Here is a 12,292-nt window from a genome sequence, read left to right as displayed (position 1 = left end):
CAAAAAATAGCTTGAGATGAATGAAAATAGAAATACAACTTGCCAAAATTTATGGGTCATAGCAAAAGCAGATCTAAGAGTGAAGTATATAGGAATACAGGCCTATTTCAAGAAAAAAGAAAAATCTCAAATTAACAACCTAAGTTTACACCTAAAGGAATTAGAAAAAGAAGAATAAACAAAGCCCAAAGTTAGTAGAAGGAAAGAAATAACAACAATCAGAGTAGACATAAATGAAATAGAGACCAAAACAAAACAAAACAAAAACAGTAGAAAAGATCAGTGAAACTAAGAACTGTTTTTTCAAAAGATAAACAAAATTAATAAACCCTTAGACTCAATCAAGAAAAAAAGGCCCAAATCAATAAAATTAGAAGTAAAAGAGAAGTTACAACCAATATCACAGATATACAAAGAATCATAAGAGAATACTACAAAGAATTATAAGCCAAAGTGGACAACCCAGAAGAAATGTATAAATTCCTAGGAACATAAAATCTTCCAAGACTGAATTAGGAAGAAAAAGAAAATCTGAACAGACTGATCACTAGTAATGCAATTGAGTCAGTAATTTAAAAAAAAAAAAAAAACTCCCAACAAACAAAAGTCCAGGATCAGACAGCTTCACAGGTGAATTCTACTGAACATTTAAAGAAGAGTTAATACCTGTCCTTCTCAAATTATTCCAAAAAATTGAAGAGGAGGAAACACTACAAATTCATTCTATGAGGGCAGCATTACTCTGATACCAAAACCTGACAAAGACACTGCAAAAAAAGAGAAGATTACAGGTCAGTATTCCTGATGAACATAGATGCAAAAACCCTCAACAAAATATTAGCAAACTGAGTTCATCAGCACATTAAAAGGATCATACATGATGATCAAGTGGAGTTTATTCCAGGGATGTGAGGATGGTTCAATATGCACAAACCAATCAACATGATATACAAATTAACAAAATGAAGGCTAAAAACCACACGATGATATGCAGAAAAAGCATTTGACAAAATCTCTCGACAAAATGGGTGGGGAGGGAACATACCTCAACATAATAAAGGCCATTTACGACAAACACACAGCTAACGTCATACTCAGTGCCGAAAAGCTGAAAGCTTTTCCTCTAAGATCAGGAACAAGTCAAGGATGCCCATCTCACCACTTTTATTCAACATGGTATTGGAAGCCCTAGCCACAATACCGGATAAGAAAAAGAAATAAAAGGCATCCAAATTGGAAGGGAAGAAGTAAAACTGTCACTATTTGAAGGTGAAATGATTCTACATATATAATACTCTAAAGACTCCACCAAAAAACCATTAGAACTAATACATGAATTCAATAAAGTTGCAGGATACAACATTAATATACAGAATCTGTTGCATTTCTATGCACTAATAATGAACCATCAGAAAGAGAAAACAAGAAAACAATTTACAGTTGTATCAAAAAAATCTAATACCTAAGAATAAATTGAACCAAGGAGGTGAAAGACCTGTACTCTGTAAACTAGAAGACATTAATGAAAGAAATAATGCACAAATAAATGGGAATATATTTCATTCTCATGAATTGGAAGAATTAATATTGTTAAAATGTCCATTCTACCCAAAGCAATCTACAGATTCAATGCAATCCCTATCAGAATACCTGTGGCATTTTCACTGAACTAGAAAAAATAATACTAAAGTTTGTATGGACCTACAAAAGGCCCCAAATTGCCAAAGCAATCTTGAGAAAAACAACAAAGCTGTGTCATCCTCCCTGGCTTCAAACTCTACTACTATAATAATCAAAACAGTATGGTATTGGCACAAAAACAGACACACAGATCAATGGGACAGAATAGAGAACCCAGAAATAAACCCGTATACATAGGGTCAATTAATCTATGACAGAGGAGGCAAGAATATACAACAGAGAAAGAGTGATGTTGGGAAAACCGGACAGCTACATGTCAGAGGATGAAGCCAGGCCATTTTCTCATGCCTTATACAAAAATTAATTCAAAATTGATTAAAACTTAAATGTAAGACCTGAAACCATGAAACTTCTAGAAAAAAACATAGGCAGTACGCTCTTTGACATTGGCCTTAGCAATATTTTTTTGGATCTGTCCCCTGAGACGAGGGAAACAAAAGCAAAAATAAACAAATGGAACCATATAAAACTAAAAGCTTTGGCACAGGAAGGGAAACCATTAACAAAACGAAATGGCATTCTACTGAATGGGAGAACATAGTTGCAAATGATATGACCAGTAAAAGAATAGTACCAAAATACATAACGAACTCATACAACTCAGTCTCAGAAAACAACAATCTGATTTAAAAATGGGCAGAGGACCTGAAGAGACATTTTTTCAGAGAAGACGTACAGATACCAACAGGTACATGAAAAGATACTCAACATTACTGATGAAAAGGGAAATGCAGATCAAAACCATGATCAGGGATCAACTCACATCTGTCAGAATGGCTATCATCAAAAAACAAGAAATAACAAGTTGTGATGAGGATGTGGAGAAAAGGGAACCCTGTGCATTGTTTGTAAATATAAATTGGCACAGCTGCTATGGAAAACAATATGGAGTTTCCTCAAAGAATTAAAAATGGAACCTACACAATTGCACTCCTGGATACTTATACAAAGAAAATGAAAACACTAATTCAAAAAGATACATATACCCCAATGTTATTGTAGTATTATTTTAAATAGCCAAGACATGGAAGCAACCTAAGTATCCATCAACAAAAGAGTGGATAAAGATGTGGTGTATATATATACAATAGAATATTACTCAGCCAGGAAAAAAAAAAAGAATGAAATCTTGCCATTTGTGACAACATGGTGGACCTGGAGTGTATTATGCTAAGTGAAATAAGTCATACCGAAAAAGACAAATACTATGTGTTTTCATGTATGTGTGGAATCTAAAAAACAAAACAAATGAATAAATAAAACAGAAACAAAATCATAGACACAGAGAACAAACTAGTTGTTGCCAGAAGGGAGGGGGATGGGATGGGAGAAATAGGTAAAGGGGACTAAGAGGTACAAACTACCAGTATAAAATAAAGAAGTCATAAGAATGTAATGTACAGCACAGGGAATATAGTTAATATTATAATAACTTTGTATGGTATATAATCTGTAAAAATATTCAATCACTATGTTGTACACCTATAAATAATATGATATTGTAAGTCAACTATACCTCAATAAAAAAAAAGATATTTCGAGAGACCACTTATGTTATTATAATTCTTTTTATTATTAGTTATTGTTGTTAATCTTTTTACATAACTTATAAATTAAACTTTATCACAGGTATGTATATACAGAAAAAAAAACAGTACATAAATGGTTTGGTACTATCCATGGTTTCAGGCATCCACTGGGGTTCTTAGAACCATACTAACACATGGGACTACCGTGCTAACACAGAATTATGTAATCATATGAATTCTGGTTGTAATATTTTTAAAAACATATCTGAAATTATTTTTCCCTAAGAATCACACTTTACAGAACATAAGAGATGAGAGCATATTTGAAGAACTAATATTTGGAGAACTAATAACCATTCCATATCAAGTGGCAGTGTGTCCGAGTGCCTCCTGTGGGTTTCTCATGGTGCTGATATAGAGGGAGGATAGAGCCATAGGGCGAGTCCTTGCTTCTCTGGTCTTCACATGTCTTTAATCTCCTTGGGGAGGCAGTGCTTACACACAAAGAGCCGTAAAGAGCAATGACTGCAGGATTCCCAAAGTGTGAAGTCCTCAGGAACTGCAGCACTGTGAAGGCTTCATGGAGAGATGGTTCCAAAGCTGGTCCTGAAAGGAAGGATTTTGTAGGGAAGTCATGCTAGGCAGGAATGACCTCATAACTCCAGCTCTATCAATGCTGAGGTTCTTTTAGGGACTAGCTGCAAGGATTAGAGTGACTTCCAATTACAAGCTACCATTTCCAAGGCTTTGCTTACCATCCAACGACAGCTCTTCAGAGTTCATGGAAAGTAACTACTTAGGTTCTAATCCTTGGATATATGGACTGGTTGGGTCAGGCTGCAGTGGGAAAGGCACAGGTTCTGACAGAATGTCACTCTGACCCTCAGGGCTGGCTGCAGTGGACCACATCAACGCTGTTATTCGGGAAGGTGACCCTGAATACACACTGCTTGCACTGCAGAAACCAGAGGCTCAGCTGCCCACTGTTCATCCCTTTGCTGGTGCAATGTATCAGAATGAACTTTTCAACCTCCAGAAACAGAACGCTATGGTAAGTCAGAGGAGACTCCAGGTATGGAGATGTTAATTCTGAGTCCTAGCAATGAGGAGTGCTGTTGAGGAAAGGTGAGTGGGAGTGTAGTGTCTTTAATTTGTACCAATCCCTGGTCTCGTTTGCCTCCCTGTACCAATTCCACGGCCACCTTCCTCTTTAACTCCTGCTTTTCATCTCCTTAAAGAATCTGAGAGCATAGGTGGGAAATGCAGGCAGGGCTCTACACAAATACACATTGAAAACTAGTTGTTCTTATTCTCTGTGTGATTTTTGGAGAACTTGGGATAAGTTAATAACTATATTGAAATATTTTAAAATATCTAATGTTTTTTGATATAGAAAAATAAGCTCTGAATCTGCATTTCTAGAAATTTGCAACCAAGAACATTAGCACCATGGCTTTGATTTTTGTCATTGTGTGCTCCTTGCAACGCTAATAGTATTAAGCAGTAATAATCATATAAGGTCACAGTAAATAAGAGCATATGCACTAGTACAGGATTAAGCCAAACAATGCAACAGAATGAACAGTACTAGAAGCAGCACCAAGAATTTCAATTATGAAAGAGCTAATATTTCAAAGACGTGGGGAAAAAAATGAAATCCTTAGAAGTATTTAACCGTGTGGGAAAGAAAACATTACCTCACTACACATAACAGAATAAATTGCTGGTATGAAACGTTAAGTGTAAAAAATAATTAAACTTCTAAGGAAACATGGAAGGACAATGAATCTGAAAAGCAAAAACAGTACTGCTCCACCAAAAAAAACAGAAGAGGAGGAGGCCAAAAGCATAAACAGGCAATTCACAGGTATACCAGGATGTTTCACAGTATTATCTATAGTACTGAGAAGATACTACAGATATCTTCTATATCTATATAGAAGATAAACCACGTTTAACTAATAACAGATTGCACACCCTACTGTTAAGTGGAAAAAATGAAATTGAAATATATAGCATTATCTTGTTTTTTATGATAAGAAAAGAAAAATAATTAAAAAATGAAAATCTCTATAAATGTTTGCATGAATTAAAAATTAATAAAAGTAGGTGGCTTAGTTGTTAAGAATACGCCTGCCAGTGCAGGAGACATGGGTTCAATCCCTGGTCCGGGAAGATCCCACATGCCGCGGAGCAGCTAAGCCCGTGTGCCACAGCTACTGAGCCTGCACTCTAGAGCTCATAAACCACAACTACTGAGCCCACATGCCTCAACTACTGAAGCCCATGTGCTCTAGGGCGCACGTGCCACCGCTACTGAGCTCACATGCTGCAACTACTGAAGCCTGTGCGCCTAGAGCCCATGATCCACAATAAGAGAAGCCACCGCAATGAGAAGCCCGCACGCTGAAACAAAGAGTAACCCCCGCTCAACGCAACTAGAGAAAGCCCGCGCGCAGCAACGAAGACCCAATGCAGCCCAAAAAATTAAAATTAAAAAAAAAAAAAAAAATAAGTGGCATTCTTTATTTTAAAAAATTAATGAAGTGTATGTCACTAAAGGGCTTGGGTAGTAAGGTTTGTTCTTATCCTTGCTTAGTAAGACATGATTCTATAAATAGAAAGATACTAGAGTTGACCCTTAAACGGGTAGGAACTGCGCATACCACTTATATGTGCATCTTTTTCGATAGTAAGTACTATATTACCAAATGATACGCAGTTGGTTGAATCCAGGGATGCAGTACCTCAGATACAGAGGGACAGGTATATGGAGGATTAATTATATGCAGCTTTTGAACTGCGTAGAGGTTCAGCGCTCCTAACCCCGGTGTTGCTCAGTGGTCAACTGTATTTTGTAATAAAAGAAAAATAAGTTATTTCCTTAAGCTGCACGTAGGTTCTCTTGATATTATGGTCCCTGTTTCTCTAGCTTTGAAGCCCAAGGCTACTTACACTCTAGCACATTCATCCCTTTTTTCTTTATTTGTCCTTATCTTTTTGGCTGTGTACCACTTTAGATAGTTGTGGTGAATCTCAAATGATTCCATTCTGCTCTTTACCTGTAATTTGATACCTTCCTTATATGTTAAAGTCATAGTTAATGTAAGGTATTTGGATAAAATTTACATGTTCCCTATAAAAACCCTTCTTCCCATTTGCTTTGGAACATAAAATTATGCTTTGTTGGTCTAAAATCAATTTGCTGAGAGATTTCTGTGGAGAATCAGCTATAATGCATTTTAATATAAACATTATATATATGAAATATATAATATTCTAAATGTAAAGATGGATATCAGGGTTTTTAAAAATTTGTTTTCATGCTCCCTCTATGTTCCTTCAGTATGATGGAAGAAATAACCCTTTTGAAGTTGGGCCAAGTCAGTATAAAATGGTTAAAAGGAAGACAACATTGAAGGGGGAAAGTGGTCTGTAATCTGAGATGTACTTTTTAAGTAAGCCCAATCCTTACTTGCTTTTCACTAAGATTTACCTCACATGTCTTCAAATATCTAGACCTTAGGGTATGTTTAAAAATTTCTACCCATTTATAAAAACGTGACTTAGACTAACTTTTTTTGGAATTAGAATCAATATCCTTGGCTTAAAGACTTTGATTTACTTTTCTGGGGTTATCATCTTTAGGTGAAATTCTCCCCTTTTCCTTACCCTTAGTTCAAACTGAAAATCATTAGCTATACTAATATCTTAACCTTGCACTTGCAGACAGTAACAACGTTATCTAATCTGTGGCTTCATTATTTGGTAAGATTGAGCCTGTTAGCAGCCGATATAATAGCTGCGAGTAGGAATCAGCTACGGCAATGCAGATGTCTGTGGAATCATAACTGAGGACTGTAATTAACTCAGTGCCCAAAATGATCATCTCAGGAAAACCCAGAAGCCATTGACGTGTTCTTTAAAGCCAGTGAAAGATAGGTGGCCAGGGAGCCCTGTGGGTCCTGGGTTCTCACAATCTTTGACTTTTCTTTATTCTTTGAAGTGTACATTCTGAACCCCCATCACATACACGGACTGTGTAGATTTGGGGATCTTATACTGCCAAATGTTTTCCAACAGAACTACTTGGCCCATGAGGAGCTCTTGATCGCAGTGGAAATGCTATCTGCTGTAGCTTTACTCAACCAGGCCTTGGAAAGGAACGATCTTGTGTCTGTGCAGAATCAACTCAGAAGCCCAACAATGGGCTTCAACAATCTGGACGAGACATACGTGGAACGGTAAGGGAACATTTTCCAAAACTCCTTTCAGTGCAGAAATATGTGTTTGGTAGATTTGTTCTACCAATTTGAAGGACTTGTTCCTTCCTGAAACAATCCATATACCCATGCTTATTTTCTTGAAAGCCAGTCTACTTTGTTCTGAGAGTCCTAATGTTCAAATCCTACTTCACAGTATTCTTTTTAGAGGAACAGAAAGTCTAAGGAGGGTCCTATGGCAGTTACTGACTGTCTTTGACATTAGCAAAAATTATTTCATAGGCAAAAAATACATGTTGAAAGCATACCTTCCCTTGGGCTTCTTTTGGAAACGACAGAATGTAGAAGAGTTGGAAACAACTTTAATAATCATCCAGTCCAATTTTCTTGTTTTACTGATGAGGAAACTGGATCTGGATTTGTGGACCCAAAGTAGGGCAGTTGGGCCCCAATCCCCATTCTTTTTTTTTTTTTTTTTAACACCTTTACTGGAGTATAATTGCTTTACAATGGTGTGTTATTTTCTGCTGTATAACAAAGTGAATCAGCTATATGTATACATATATCCCCATATCCCCTGCCTCTTGTGTCTCCCTCCCACCCTCCGCATCCCACCCCTCTAGGTGGTCACGAAGCAGCGAGCTGATCTCCCTGTGCTATGCAGCTGCTTCCCACTAACTACCTGTTTTACGTTTGGCAGTGTATATATGTCCATGCCACTCTCTCACTTCGTCCCAGTTTACCCTTCCTCCTGCCCATGTCCTCAAGTCCATTCTCTACATTCTTTTGACGATTAAACCAAAGGAATCCTGAGACCACAGTGGATCACGGCAGTGGGTAACAATCTCAACTTAGTGTCTTTTATTTCATGTTCCTGAAATAAACTACTAGATAGTATTGTTGGTAGAATTATAAAACACTATAGCAGATCTAGAGAGAAAATTAAGGGGCGGGAAAAAGGAGCCCATTAGAGATTAAGACAAAAACCCAAGTTAAAATGAGTGAATTTCCATCTTGGATTCTTGTGACCACCAGGGGGAGATGTCTGCATAGATCTTGACAAAAGCACTGTTGTCAAGATACTGGTTCTGGAACTGCTGAAATAGGTAATTCTCTTGGGTCACGTACAGTTGTACAGGAAAAATTAAAAAGACTTGTTAGACTTTTTTTTAAATGGTGTTTGACCACTTGTCTATGTAGAGAATGGCCCCAAAGTAGAACAGTGGCTTTTCCTTGTTTTTAGTCATCTTGGAAAAACTGATGCTCTTACGCTACTTAAATTCGACCACCTGTTCCTATAACACCTCAGAGTTTATTTCCAAGGTAATTTATTTCTACCTCCACTGTTTATATTAATGGCACCATCCTCTCCTCCAAGCTTAGAAACTCGAGTTAACTTGAGTTTTCCTCTGACCCTCTGTGAGGCACCCTTGTGCTGTGAATAGTCTGCTCACTTTTCTCCCCAACAGATGCCAATATGTGTGCACAATACCTCTGCATGATGTTTCCCTTTCCCAGCAACCATCTCATTTAGACATTTTACCTTTGCTTTTGTAATAACCTCCAAATTGGTCTTACCCTGTCTTTTCTCTTCTCATTCATTCTTATGTAACTAGGCTTTGCTGCTCTCTCAGTGCTAGAGACGGCAGAGTTGGTCACTCCCTTATGAAGCCTAATAGTCTAATGAGGCTTGTTGATAAAATAATTATCAAGACACATATGGAGCATCCCTGGCCACTTCCCTCTAAGTGACAGTACCCCCCTCCCTCCAAATCACCCATTTTGATTATCAAAAATCCTCTCTTCCCCCCATCCCAATTTACAAATAACCCATTAAGGAAATAGTCCCAAACCCCATTTGAGAACCAGTTTTATGCCTGTGATTTTCAGCTGGGGCCACAGATACAGCTTCAGAGTGCAAGTATCCTGTATGAAACACTTTTAAAATTTGTGTTTGTTTAAATAATCTTTTAAAAATTTCATTTAAGCACTTTCTGGGTCACCTGGGTGACCCAATACCGACATGAGATTCCAGGGCCCCCTTTGGTTCTTGTATTGAACATTCCAATGGCCCCAAGTGACTTTTCACAGCCTCAACATTTCAATTTCCATGTCAGCTTTTAACCCAGTTCTTGGAAGCCCAAGTTGGCAGGTGTTCAGGTTTAAGGAACACTGGGCCTCTCCCTTATGGTTGTACAACTTCTTCATAGTACACGGGTGCTGGGCAGGGCTACCTGGATGAATTCTGACCAAGTCTCTTCCAGTTTACCATGGCTTCTGCCCTTGGGGCTGTGTTTTCCCAGAAAGGTTGTTTTGTCCAGTTCTCACAAGAGTGACATAGGGTTGGCATTGGTTCTAGGCATGCCCTGTTCCCAGATTAATTGTTCTAAAATGTAGCTCTGTTTATAATGCTCCTCTATTTGATTGTTCTCTCTTCTTATCTGAATTAACCCTCAGTGTGGTGTTCTGCCCTTTGCTCCAGCTACACCCCTCCTTGTATTTTATACTTCAGCCGAGATGGATCTGAACACTCTGTTCATTCTGGCTTATCTGCTCCTATGCATGCTTCTCTCACCACCAGGAACGCGGTGCCTATCACCCATCTCCGCCTGGCACAGTACTGGAGCTTCCAAGCCCTTCCTGCCATAGAGGGTGCTTCCGTGAACTATTTGCATGTTTCTCCCACCCCAGCTAATGTCATCTGTTCTGAGAACTAGCATGATGTGGTTAAAGGAATATAACCTTGGAGCCAAAAACATCTAAGTTTGACTCTTCCTAGCCAGGCCCCTTTCTGTTCATCTATAAAGCACAAAAACAAACACACACAACAAAAACACCTACTCTGCATCTGCCTATAGAACTATGTTGTGTTATTCATAAAATTTTTCCCTTGGGCTAGTATTTGTTCATTTCTGAAGAAATGATGGGTGATTGTGGGTTTTGGTTTTTTTTTCTGTGTTCATCCTTAAGCTTTTTCATTTTATTCCCATTGGGTCATCATTAAATGTCAGACGTGAAATGCCTGTAAGGATTTTGCACTTTCTTATCGAATGGTCCCCATCTATAAGGGATGCTAACGAGTGCAAGTTGCCATTTATCCATATTGTCATTGTGGTCAGTATTATTTAGTATATATTGCTACTAGTAAGTATAGAAGAGTATTTTCTTAGGTTTATAACTCTTGATAAGATGAAAATCTCACACAGGACACTGAAACAATTTCAAGCCTGTGTTTGGTGATGCCTTGTTCAGGCACAGAGAATGAATCATCTCCCCCACTTCCCATTCTGAATGAGGTTTTTCTCTCCCAAGCTACACTCAGTAGAAGACACCTCAGTGTCATCTTGGAGCAGGCATAACTTTGAGAAAATCTGTCGCAATGAGAAAACAATTATAGACTCAATGTGATCTTACTTCTTGGAACCTCTACTGTTAGCAAATCCGTAGGTTCTATTCAGAAGTCATACTGCAGAGTGAATCAATATGTACGTAGAGGATTGCTCTTTATTTCCCTGGTGTAAAGATGCACAAGCAAATTAAACTATTGAGTTTCTGTACTTCGGGCTGGAATAGCTCACTCATGTTAGCTTATGGTTGTAACATTGGTTCTGTAGTGGTTTTTTCTGTTTTGTTTTGTTTTGTTTTTAATTTATTTTATCTTTGGCTGCGTTGGGTCTTTGTTGCTGCACGCGGGCTTTCTCTAGTTGCAGCGAGAGGGGGCTACTCTTCGTTGCGGTACGCAGGCTTCTCATTGCGGTGGCTTCTCTTGTTGCGGAGCACAGGCTCTAGGCACATGAGCTTCAGTAGTTGTGGCATGCGGGCTCAGTAGTTGTGGCTCACAGGCTCTAGAGCGCAGGCTCAGTAGTTGTGGCGCACGGGCTTAGTTGCTCTGTGGCATGTGGGATCTTCCCGGACCAGGGCTCGAACCCGCGTCCCCTGCACTGGAAGGCGGATTCTTAACCACTGTGCCACCAGGGAAGTCCGGTTCTATGGTTTTTAAATGGGGAAATTGATGATTGAAAAATGAAAGTTTCTTAGTAATATGTCAAGGTGGATCATCTTTTTTTCCTAAAATTTCTCAAGACAGGAAAAATAATCAGAGTGTTGGCCAAACTATTTTCCAGAGGGCTGCACAGAGTGAGGAGGGTCAAGGATCAGAATGAGGGGAGAGAATGTAATGGCGGTGAGTGGACCCAGGAGAGAGGTGGTGAGGGGCTGCTGAAGCCTGAGGAATGGGCAGGTGAAGAGGAAACTAGGATGTTCTGGGTCAACTGAGGCACCACCTCTTCAAGAAAACAGGCAGTGAAGATGTGTGTTATTCAGCAAGGTTTCTGGAACAGTATTTGCTTTTGATTTGATTTGTCACTGGAAGTATTAGGCCACAAGGTAACCCAGCTGTGTTAGGGTTACAGTAAAAAAAAAAAAAAAGGCCTCTCAAGGCTTGGATTTGGGGAATGAATGAGAAAAAAAAAAAAGAGACCCTTGATGGAAAGATTAGGAACCGTGGTAATTCCGAATTTTATCCCGTAATACTCATCTGGAGGCTAAGCAGAACTAAGACATACAAAGGGAAGGAAAAATAGTTACTAAAAAAAGCAAGTAATTTCACAGAGTTAAGAACGTTGAGGTTTTTTTTGCTTGAGTTAAGTGCAAGATTGGAATTTGAGGAACTTTCATGAAAAAGCATTGTTACCTAAAAGTATTTTTAAGGGAAAAAAAACACCTTTAGTCTAAGTGAGCTTGGTGTATGTTGGCAAAGCTGCACAAGACGATTTTACTTGCCTTTATCCTGTTGGTCTAACCTCATAACATCACATTGAGCCACATGTGTCAAACTTA

The 12,292-nt window shown here is 38.5% G+C and overlaps 1 protein-coding gene across 2 annotated transcripts in view; it reads left to right on the top strand.

Annotated features, from left to right (window-relative positions):
- Nucleotides 1-12,292, top strand: part of IQGAP2 (IQ motif containing GTPase activating protein 2) — a 293,537-nt gene that overhangs the window by 181,201 nt on the left and 100,044 nt on the right. For both annotated transcript variants that reach the window (XM_082837226.1, XM_082837225.1), the window contains exons 10-11: nucleotides 4,118-4,281; nucleotides 7,314-7,474. In XM_082837226.1, the coding sequence (XP_082693352.1) occupies nucleotides 4,118-4,281; nucleotides 7,314-7,474 (325 nt within the window). The remainder of the gene's footprint in view (nucleotides 1-4,117; nucleotides 4,282-7,313; nucleotides 7,475-12,292) is intronic.

The sequence above is a fragment of the Leucopleurus acutus genome (assembly GCF_964270905.1).
Source record: "Leucopleurus acutus genome assembly, chromosome: 3".
NCBI lineage: Eukaryota > Metazoa > Chordata > Mammalia > Artiodactyla > Delphinidae > Leucopleurus > Leucopleurus acutus.
Note: the sequence above shows the minus strand (reverse complement) of the source record. Positions and strands in the feature narration are given on the sequence as shown.